This window comes from Prionailurus bengalensis, chromosome A1, assembly GCF_016509475.1.
Source record: "Prionailurus bengalensis isolate Pbe53 chromosome A1, Fcat_Pben_1.1_paternal_pri, whole genome shotgun sequence".
In the NCBI taxonomy this organism is placed as follows: domain Eukaryota; kingdom Metazoa; phylum Chordata; class Mammalia; order Carnivora; family Felidae; genus Prionailurus; species Prionailurus bengalensis.
The window spans coordinates 201,074,765-201,087,041 of NC_057343.1; the positions used below are offsets into that span (position 1 = coordinate 201,074,765).

General features: G+C 37.3%; 1 protein-coding gene across 1 annotated transcript in view; it reads right to left on the reverse strand.

The window, feature by feature from the left end:
• The window catches only part of ITGA2 (integrin subunit alpha 2), a 114,271-nt gene that overhangs the window by 27,996 nt on the left and 73,998 nt on the right, over positions 1-12,277 (reverse strand). The window contains exons 14-16 of the mRNA XM_043598708.1: positions 4,664-4,867; positions 3,868-4,004; positions 1,061-1,200 (exon numbers count right to left, since the gene is read on the reverse strand). Coding sequence (XP_043454643.1) covers positions 1,061-1,200; positions 3,868-4,004; positions 4,664-4,867 — 481 coding nt within the window. The remainder of the gene's footprint in view (positions 1-1,060; positions 1,201-3,867; positions 4,005-4,663; positions 4,868-12,277) is intronic.

Sequence of the window (12,277 nt, forward strand, 5' to 3'; positions counted from 1 at the left end):
TTAAGTTGGTTTGCTAACCACTTAATGAAACACTTGTAGGAACTGCAGGTGCCTGAAGTGTAGAGCCAGACTCCGAAGGAAGGAGGATTAGAACCCATGAAAAAGCAGCAAATGAAAGAAGGCAGTGTTTGATTGAGTGCTAAATCAATTGCTATGCTCTGTGGGTGCTGGAGCAGGAGAGACGAACGTGAGGGGCAGTGGTTAGAAAGGACTCGGCCAAGTTCTGGAAGAGGACTTGGCTGGTCCGAGAGAGATGACCATTTGTCCAATTTTCCTCATTCTCGCCTTCTGACAGGTCACATATCAGAGTTTTATTCACTTCACTGCATTAGAGCATTTAAAACACTGGGCACAAACTACATACTGGTTTATATATTCTCTGTCATTATTTCACGCATATTAATTTCTCAAGAATAGGAATATTTGGGGGGCGCCTGGGTGGCTCAGTAGGTTAAGCGGCCGACTTTGGCTCAGGTCATGATCTCGCGGTCCGTGAGTTCGAGCCCCGCGTCGGGCTCTGTGCTGACAGCTCAGAGCCCGGAGCCTGCTTCAGATTCTGTGTCTCCTCTCTCTCTGCCCCTCCCCTGCTCATGCTCTGCCTCTGTCTCAAAAATAAATAAAACATTAAAAAAATTAAAAAAAAAAAGAATAGGAATATTTGGTACCTGTACTGAACGCTTCGTATCTAGGCCATGTCACAGCTGACACACAGCATACTAATATGGGTGTATACCAGCGTCATGTGTGTGTGCCCAAGGTTTGGGGTGAGGAACCGATGGGTAAAAGAAACGAAGGATAGAGCTGAGCAAGCCTGGGACTAGATCATAGAGATAGTAACTTTCTGTGGCAGAATGTGATCTTCTCGAGATAGTGAAGGGAAGATCTAATCAAACCTTCCATGTCTAATTAACTATGCTCAGGCACCTCAAAGGAGTGGCAACTGAAATGTCTGCAAGACCCTTATTTCTTTTGGCCTAGAAATCCAAAGTATAGGTGACATTCAGGACTAAAACTCTACAAGCACACCTATCTCCACACAGATCATTTCAGGCCAACTCACCCACTTGACTGTTTTGCTTAGTAGGTCTAAACTTTGCACTGAAACAGAGTTTGAGTTTTATGTCAGCATTCTTGTTGACCAAAGTAATTTTTTCTGGCGTGAAGGAAGCATCCACAGATACATCAGCGATACTCTGTGACCTGAAAGACATAAACAGAAACAGATATTTTCCCGCCAAGTGCACACATGATAACCTTTACCTAGAGGACCCAGGGCCAGCATTATCTAATCATTCTCTGCATGATCTAAGCACTTTAGTGGTATTTCATATTTGAAAGCCCTAAAATAGCATCTAGGGATAATGTCTTTTGTGTTTTGTGACTGTATTGCCAGCCCAATCCACATTTAGTATTTGTTTAATGCATGCATGAGTGCAGGACGTGAGTCTGCAACCTCTTTGCAAATAAATTTCCAAAGTCACGGTCCCTGTTGTGTTTTGCCAGCTGGAAGCAGTGATGTTTCCTCTTCCCACAAATGGAGGGGACAGAGCGGGTGGCAAGGTGGGGGTGGCAGGGCTGAGGAGGGTCTCCCTGTCGCCTCTCTTAATAGTTGCCACCGATTCTTGGATGTGTGGCTTATGACCATGATGGTGGCAACTAGCGTGACACCAGAAAGTGGCGGAGGCATCTCTCGGGCAGGGTGCTACACATTTCTGACTCTGGCACAGCCCTTTAGATATCTGAAGGGCTTTGCCATACACATGGCCTCATTTGCTCCTGTAACAGTCCTGTGAAACAGAACAAATATTGTCTCCCTTTTATTGGTGAAAAAGTCTGAAACAAAAGAGAAAACATTTGGTAACTTCTCACTTTACTGAGTAACAGCAAGTAAGAAATTAGAACCCATGGTCTCCTAGTTCCTCTGCCAGTAAAATTGTCAACTTCATCATAATGACTCTTTGTGTACACGCTCCAGTATTTACAAAGCAGCAAGCAGTAATGAGTAACTTCATTGTTGTGAAAAATACAAGATGCAGAAAACATTTTTTTTTTTTAATTTCAGGAACCACCTGAAGGACTTGAGTCAATTGAAAAACTGACTTAATTAAAACTCATTAATCAGGTACCTATAAGGCCCCCTAGTAAGCAGTCATAAAATATCCAATAGCATATGCAATGTGTCCTCAGACCTACAAGATCTAAAATGTCTATGTGAATGTTTTCTGTAAGTCAATCTCTTTCTTTAAGTCAATCTTTTATCCCAGTGTAGATGGTGCCACTGATTTAAAAAACAAGTTTACAAAATCATTTCAAATTATTCTCAGGAAGTTACCCAGAAAATCCAGTCTCAGCACCTTGTGAGAATGTGACCAGAGAGGCGCCTGGGTGGCCCATTTAGTTAAGCGTCTAACTCTTAGTTTTGGCTCAGGTCATAATCTGATCGTTTGTGGGTTTGAGCCCCATATCAGGTTCCACACTGATAGCATGGGGCCTGCTTGGGATTCATTCTCTCTCTCTTTTTCAAAATAAATAAATTTTAAACAAAGTATTTAAAAAATTAAAAAAAAATGTGACCACAAAATGGCATGAACCTAGCTTGACTAATCATTTCAATAAATTGATTTGACTCCATGTATTTTGACTTGTTTGAAGAATCAAGTCCACCTTCAAAGAAAAAACTTTGGTCCTCACTGACTATATTAAAAGAGAGGGTCAGGGTATCTGGCTGGCTCACTGGTGGAGCGTACAACTCTTCATCTCAGGGATGTGGGTTCGAATCTCACTTTGGGTGTAGAGATTACTTAAATAATATAATCTTTAAAAAAAAAAAAAGGAGTGTCATAGGATAGTAATAATCCAGGCTACCAAGGATGAAGCACCAAGATGGCTCGAGGGTGATGTTCACTGAAACATGATTTCTTATAAAATTAAAAAAAAATAAGTCATGTGACTGTGTTATCATACCTTGTGTTTCTCTAGTAGCACACTACTGTTAACTGATTTTATTCAGTAAATATATTTTAAAATTTTTCAGTCTTAGATATCATCCAGGAGTTTTTTCCCCACATTAAGTTTTCATTAAGATGATGCACTCAAAATAATGCATTTTGTCTTTTAAAAGCACAAGTGAAATATTGTAAATAGTTCAATAAGACTCTGAAACAACACATAGATAGGTGATGTTTTTCTGTTCTTGAAGTATTTGGACTTTTAAAGCACATTTTTCAGCAGAGACCAACGAACGAATGAAATATATTTTTGAGGAGGACTCTTGATCAAATTCTTAATTTCCTTCTGATTCCAATCCCTGGCCAACCCCATATATTTATTTTTGTCCTTGAATCACATAGCCCTGGAATCCCTTATTGTTCCTCCCTGCTCTTCAACTCCTACCGAGGTCAATGGGAGGTCAGCTAAACCTAAATAATGGCTTCTTGTTTATGACTAATAATTTCAAAAGTTACTTCATAACCACATGAGAAATTACACTTTACTTGTGTGGTCTGAATGTTCGGTATTTTTTAGGGCATTCTCATGAGGTTTCCTTTCTGTGAGCTGAGGTAAGGCTATTTGAAAGATAATATTCAGTAATATCTTGGATACCATTTCAAAGCCTTTGTCTTTTCTATGTGCTTTTTCTTCTCACCATATAGAGAAGAGGCACTTGATGGCAACATTAAGCAAATTTTTTTTTCTCCCACGAGGAAAAACACATTTCTTCCTTTATATAGACTATGATCCATAAACGTCCTAGAGTCTTTTATAATGCATGTGGTATTTCCACAATTCCTGCACAGCTACCTGCTGCTCTACTTAGCAGGTCATTTTTCAGTTAGCTAGTTTGTGTCTGGCTCTCCATGGACTCACCAGAGCTGAACCACTTGTCCAAAGGCACCAATGGACACATCAGTGATGGAATCCCCATTTAAATCACTGTAGCCATCCAAAGATCTCCCAAAGTACTGGAGATGGCTCCTAAAGGCTCCATCAGATCCCAAGATTTTCTGAAAGAGCAAGTTTGACATGAACTTATAATGCACAACAACTGAAGTAGAAAAAAGGAGCTTTTATACAGCACTGTTAGATTCTCTACATAGCCACTTCTCAGGTTGTTTTATTCTCCACAAAATTCCATTGGTTTTTCAATCACAGCCTTTCTCATCGGTTGATCATTCTTGCAGCCATGTCAAAGAACCAGCATGAATCTTTTAATATAAAAATCACAAAGCAGAAGGAGATGAGTGGACGGAGTGGGATTTGAAGGTTGTGATTGCTCTCTTAGCCCACTTCCTTCAGGACTTTACTGGAAAGTTGCCTAATCAATGAGGTCCTCTTGGTCACCCTTTAGAATATCTGATAACTCCCATACCCAAACTTTAAAAATTTTTTTTTTAAATTCCCTATCATTGATGATGATCTGAACACTTTATCTCATTTATTTTCCCTCAGTCTTGACAAAAATGTAAGATCCACGAAGCGCAGAATTTTATCTGTCCTGTTCTTTACAGTATCTCCAGAACCTAGAACAGGTTCACTAAATAGTTGTTTGATGAATAAAGTTCTAAAATAAGTGTTATAAATTGGATTGTCTGCGTGGTTAGTCCCTAGCTCTCACAGGATGATACTCACATGTCAATACATCACCATGGAACTCACAGATTACCTGGGAATACTTCATGCGAATGGTGCCCTCGTGACCATTGTAGATGTACACAGCTCCAGAGTTCTGATTTTCCAAAGGTGAACCAACTATTACATCATTAAAACCATCCATGTTGATATCTGAAAGAGCTGCAATTGCTGAACCAAACCGAGCATTTTCAACACCCTTAGGGCCTTCAAGAAATTGGTGCCAATTCAAAACGCCCTTGAAAAGGGGAAAAGGGGATGATTAAAGCAAAACCTTAGAATTTTTATCATTACAATTCACAGCAAGTGATGCCCAAACCAATCTGTAAACTGTTAAAAATAGACAACTTTAAATCTAGATTTCAAAATCCTCTACTTATGATGAGAATCATACCTAAGAATTTTAGCAAGTAAATTCATAGGATATGTGCTCATAGACCAAAGTGAAAGGAGGGAATTCTCTTTATGGTGACTGTACAACCTACATAAAACTATCCATACCTTTGGCTCCTTTTCCCCTAAACATTAGACTCTTCACCTGTTTCCAAACCTTTTGATTTAAAATTTGCTGATGAAAATATACTAGTATCTTAAATAAAATTAAGGTGGAGACACAAAAAAACACAGTATCTTAATTTAGACCTTTACTTAAGAATTACTGAAGAGTGGCATAACTATAATGGGATAGGAAGTCAAAAATGAGACAGTTAGGTTCTGGTCCAAGGTGGCAACCCTGAACTCACTTCCTCCATGGAGCATACCAAATTACACCTATTAAAAGGATAATGCCTCCTGAAAAAGAACTGAGGGCTGACTGAACAGTTACTGAACAACCAAAGATAGACAAAATGGCAAGAGAACAACAAGAGAGATGGGAGCACAGTAACAAAGGGAAACTGTTGCAGTGGGAATGCATAGTACTGAGCGACCAGGAACAGATTCCTCTATTCTTGGCACAGAAAATAAGCCACAGTTTACAAGAGCAATTAGCATAGAAGATGTGGGGTGTGTGTGTGTGTGTGTGTGTGTGTGTGTGTATACACATACACACGTATATGTACATGTACCTGTATATGCATAATATGTATACATGTATATGTATATGTATAATGGGATATTACTCTGATCAAAAAGAATGAAATCTTGCCATTTGCAACACCGTGGATGGAACTAGAATGCATTATCCTAACCAAAATAAGTCAGGCAGAAAGACAAATACCCTATGATTTCACTCATTTGTAGAATTTAACAAACAAAACAGATTAACATAGGGGAAGGGAAGGAAAAACAAGGTAAGAATAGAGAGGGAGGCAAACCATAAGAGACTCTTAACTACAGAGAACAAGCTGAGGGTTGCTGGAGGGGAGGTGGGTGGGGGATGTCTAAATGGGTGATGGGTAGTAAGGAGGGCACTTGTTGGGATGAGCACTGGGTGTTATATGTAAGAGATGAATCACTAAATTCTACTCCTGAAACATTATATTATATGTTAACTAACTTGGATTTAAATAAAATTAAAAAGAAAAATAAAAGCAATCAGCATATAAAATAGACAACACTAGAACTCTGCCACATGGTGGAGGCAGTTTTCAAAGGGCCAAGGAGTGGTAGCAACACTCTCTTCCCTTCTGTCTTAGAAACACAGACTGGAGCAGGGTCCGAACACCCTAATTAGTGTGTTCAGATGCCATAACAGGCAGCTCTCAATACTATTAAAAATTTTTTTTTAATGTTTATTTATTTTTGACAGCGAGACTGAGAGTGCATGTGCCCGAGTTGGGGAGGGGTAGAGAAAGAGAAGAATCCTGGAGTAGGCTCCAGGCTCTGAGCTGTCAGCACAGAGCCCAACGTGGGGCTCATACTTGGGAATGCTGAAATCGTGACCTAGACCGAAGTCAGACACATAACCAACTGAGCCACCCAGGTGCCCCCTGGTCTCAACACTATAAATGGCAGGTCTGGTCATCACAGGGAGCTTGCCACCTCAGCAAGCCTAGGGTCTGCAAGCCCACACCAGCTTCTGTGGTACCAGGACACAGAAAATAAGCTGTGGAATTTTAGGGCTCCCTTTGTTTTTGTTTTAAATTTAATGAAAAAAACCCAAGTTTTTATTTTTAGTTTTTTAAAGTTTAAAAGAGTAACTAGTATATACCGTTCAGCTCCAGCCAGCCAGCAAAAGTCACCAAGCACACACAGTCTGCACAAGCGGACACCATACACAAGTACCATTCACCATCCTTCAAGTTCAGGAGCAATAGCCATTCTCCCTAATCCTCAGAAACAAAGTCAAGCAAAATGCAGAGACAGAGGAATACATTCCAAAAGAAAGAAGGAAAAACCGTAGAAAAAGAACTAAATGAAACAGATAAGCGACATGGTGGATAAAGAATTTAATGATTGTGAAGATACTGGGCTGGAAAAAAAACGTGGAAGATCTCAGTGCGACTTTCAATGAAGACATGGAAAATATTAAAAAGAGCCAGAGTTGAAGAATATAATAACTGAAATAAAAACACACTAGAGGGAATCAACTGTTTATTAGAAGATGCAGAATATACCAGCAACCTGGATGACAGGGTAATGGAGAGCATACAAGTTGAACAGCAAAAAGAAAAAGGAATTTTTAAAATCATGATACATTAAGAGAACTTGTGGACAACATCAAGCAAACATTCATATTATAGGGGGTTGGAGGGGGAGGGGGAAGGGGAGGGGGAGGGGGGAGGGGGAGAAGGAGAAGAGAGAAGTGTATAGAAAACTTATTTGAAGAAATAAAAACTGAAAACTTCCTTAACCTAGGGAAGGAAATAGACATCAAAGTCCACAACAAGTTCCAAACAAGATGAACCCAAGGAGGTCCACACCATGGCATATAATAATTGAAATGTCAAAAGGTTACAGATAAAGAGACAATGTTAAAAGCAGCAACAGAGAAACAAGAAGTTACTTAGAAGGGAAAAATCTATAAGACTCTCAGCTTATTTTTTCAGCAGAAACTTTGCAGGCCAGAAGGGAGTGGTATGATATATTCAAAGTGCTGAAAGGAAAAAACCTGCCACCAAGAATAATCTACTAGGCAGGATTATCATTCAGATTTGAAGGACATACAAAGAGTTTCCCAGACAAATGAAAGATAATGGGAGTTCATCACCAGTATACCAGCCTTACAAGAAATATTAGAGGTACTTCTTTAAGTGGAAAAGAAATGGCCATAATTAGGCCTAAGAAAATAGTGAATAAAAAGATGTACAATATGACAACATATACATAGAATGTGGAGAAGGGAGTAAAAAGGGAAGAGAAGGAGAAAAAGAAAAAGGTTTTCCCGTCCCCCTTTGGAATGTGTATGAACTTAAATGACCATCAAATTAATGCAGACTACTATCTACTTATGATGTTATGGTAACCACAAACCCAAAACTTATCATACATACAGAAAAAGAAAGCTAACACTATAGAAACTCACCAATCACAAAGAGAATGGGAAGAAAAAAGGAGAACAATAAAACAACCAGAAAAATTTAAAAATGACAAAAAGTACATACCTGTCAATAATCACTTTAAATGTAAATGACCTAAATACTCCAGCCAAAAGACATAGGGTGACAGAGTGAATAAACAAAACAAAAGCAAACAAACAAACAAGACTCATCTATATGCTGCCTATAAGAGATTCACCTCAGACCTAAAGACACATTCAGACTGAAAATGAAAGGATAGAAAAAATATTCACCATGCAAGTGGAAGTGAAAAAAAAAAGCCAGGTAGCAATACAATATCAGACAAAATAGGCTTCAAAAAAAAAAAGACCATAAGAGACAAGGCATTCCATAATAATTAAAGGATCAATCCAACAAGAGGATACAACAATTGTAAATATCTACACACCCAAAACTGGAGCACCCAAATATATAAAGCAAATATAAATGGACAAAAAGAGAGAAATGGATGGTAATACAATAATAGTAGGGGACTTTAATATCCCACTTACATCAATGGATAGATCATCCAGACAGAAAAAACAATAAGGACAGTGTCTTTGAATGTCACATTGGACTAAATGCACATAGCAGATATATACAGAACATTCCAACCCCAAACGACAGAATACACATTATTTTCAAGTGCACACAGAAGATTATGTAGAATAAATCACATGTTAGGCCATAAACAAGCCTCAATAAATTTAAGAAGATTGAAATCATACCATGCATCTTTTCTGATCACAATAGTAGGAAACTAAAATAAATCACAAGAAAAAAAAACTGGAAAAAAACACATGGACACTACACAACATGATACCAAAAAACCAATGGGTCAATAAATCAAAGAAAAAAAACCATGGAAATGACTGAAAATAAAAACACGATGGTCCAAATTCTTTGGGATGCAGCAAAAGCAGCTCCAAGAGGGAGGTATACAGTGATATAGACCTGTGTCAAGAAATCAGAAAAAGCTCAAACAAACAATATAACCTTACACTAAAGGAACTAGAGAAAGAAGAACAAACAAAAACAAAAGGTGAGTAGAAGAAATAAAAATCAGAGAAGAAATAAATGGCATAGGCAAAAAAAATAAATAAACTGAGTTGGTTCTTTAAAATGGTAACCAAAATTGACAAACCTTTAGCCAGATTCATCAAGAAAAAAAAGGACCCAAATAAGAAATGAGAGAAAGTAACAACTGACACCACAAAAATATAAAGGATTATAAAAAATTATAGACCTACAAACTAGGCAACCTAGAGGAAATTGGTAAATTCCTAGAAACATACAATATTTCAAAACTGAACCAGGGAGAAAAAGAAAATATGAACAGACCCATTATAAGTAACAAAACTGAACTGGTCAAAAAAATGCCAAAAAATAAAAAAATCCAGGACCAGACGGATGCACAGGGTAATTCTACCAGCCACTTAACAAAGAGTTAATACCTATTCTCCTCAAACTATTCCAAACAATGGAAAAGGAAGGAAAGCTTCCAAATAAATTCTACAAGGCCAGTATTACCCTGATACCAAAACCAGACAAACACCCCACAAAAATAAAACTATAGGCTAATATTCCTGATGAACATAGATGCAAAAGTCCTCAGAAAAATATTAGTGAATTAGCAACAATACATTAAAAAGACCATTCACCACAATCAGGTATGATTTATTACAGGAATGCAAGGATGGTTCAATATTTACAAATCAATCAATGTCATAAACCACACCAACAAAATGAAGAATAAAAATCATGGTCATCTCAATAGATGCAGAAAAAGCATGTGACAAGATTCAACATCAATTCAAGATAAAAACTCTCAAAGTGGAGTTAGAGGGAAGACACTTCAACATCATAAAGGCCATATATGAAAAACCCACAATAATATCATACTCAATGGTGAAAAACAGAGTTTTCCCATCTAAGGTCAGGAACAGGATAAGGATGTTCACTCTCATCATTTTTATTCAATATAATACTAGAAGTCCTAGCCACATCAATCAGACCAAAAAAGAAATAAGAGGCATCTATGGGGGTAAAGAAGAAATTAAAATGTCACTACATGCAGACAACATGATACTATATAGAGAAAATCCTAAAGACTACACCAAAAAACCACTGGGAGCAATAAATTCAGTAAAGTGGCAGGATGAAAAATTAGTACCCAGAAATCAGTAGCATTTCTATATACTAACAATGAAGCTGCAGAAAGACATTAAAATGTCATTTACAACTGCACCAGAAATAAAATATCTAGGAATTAAGAAAGACATATACTCCAATCAATATAAAGCACTGATGAAAGAAACTAAACACAACACGAACCAATGGAAACACATTCCATCATGCTCATATTAATATTGTTAAAACGTCCATACCACCCAAAGCAATCTACGCACTGAATGCAATCCCTATCAAAATACCAACAGCATTTCTCACAAACTAGAACAAATAATACTAAAATGTGTATAGAACTACAGAAGACCCTGAATAACCAAAGCAATCTTAAGAATGAAGCTGGAGACTTCACAATTCCAGGTTTCAAGATATACTACAAAACCATAGCAATAAAAACAGTATGGTACTGGCACAGAAATAGACACATAGATCAATGGAACAGGTTAGAGACTCCAGAAATAAACCCACAATTATATGGTCAATTAATCTATGAAAAAGTAGGCAAGAAGAGACTGTGGGGGAAAGACAGCAGTACTAGAAAAACTGGACAGCTACATGTTAAAGAATGAAACTGGACAATTTTCTTACACTGTACACAAAAATAAACTCAAAATGGATTAAATACCTAAATGTGAGACCTGAAACCATAAAAATCATGGAGGACGACACAGGCAGTAATTTCTCTGATGTCAGCAATAGCAACATTTTTCTAGATACGTCTCCTGAGGCAAGGAAAACAAATGCAAAAATAAACTATTGAGACTACACCAAAAATAAAAAGGCTTCTGCACAGCAAAGGAAATCATTGACAAAACAAAAAAACAACCTACCGAATGGGAGAAGATATCTACAAATGAAAGATCCAATAAAGGATTAATAGTCAAAATATATAAAGAACTTCTACAACACCAAAAAAACCCAAACAATCCAATTAAAAAATGGACAGAGAACCTGAATAAACATTTTCCTAAAGAAAACATAGATGGCTGACTCATGACAAGATGCTCAACCTCACTCATCATCAGGGAAATGCAAATAAAAACCACAATGAGATATCAACTGACATCAGTTAGAATGGCTAAAATAAAAATGACAAGAAATAACAAGTGTTTGCAAGGATGTGGAGAAAAAGGAGCGCCCTTGTGCACTGGTTGGTAGTATGGTAAATTGGTGTAGCCACTGTGGAAAACAGTGTGCAGTTTCCTCGAAAAATTAAAAATAGAAATACCATATGGTTCAGTAATTCCACTATTGGATATTTGCCCAAAGAAAGCAAAGACTTACTTGAAAAGATATATGCACTCTTATATTTATTGCAACATTATTTACAACAGCCAAGATATGGGAACAACTTAAGTATCCATCAATAGACAAATGAATAAAAAAAATGTGTCCACATATGTGTGAGTATTACACAACCATAAAAAAGGAGGAGATTGTGCCATTTGAGATAACATGAATGGAACTGGAGGGTATTATGCTAAGTGAAATAAGTCAGAGAAAGACAAATACCATATGATTCCACTCATAAGTGGAATCTAAAAAAAAAAGTAAACAAATAAATAAAAAGCAGAATCAGACCCATAAATACAAAGAACAAACTGGTGGTTGCCAGAGGGGCAGGGGGTAGGGTTGGGCAAAATAGGTGAAAGGGAGAGGGAGATACAGGCTTCTAGTTATGTAATGAATAAATCACAGGAATAAAAGCCACAGCATAAGGAATATAGTGAATGATATTATAATGTAAAAGGACAGATGGTAGTTACATTTGTGATGAACATAGAGGGATGGGACGTGTAAACTTGTCAGATCACTTTGTTATATACCTGAAACTAATGTAACATGGTGTGTCAACTATACTCAGAAAAAAAAAAAAGAAAAGAAAATGAGATTGTTAATGGCACATTATAAAAAAAATAAGTCTGCCTAAAATTTTTTTTCTTGTAAAAGATAGGTTTTTTTTTTCCAGATTTTGAAATCAA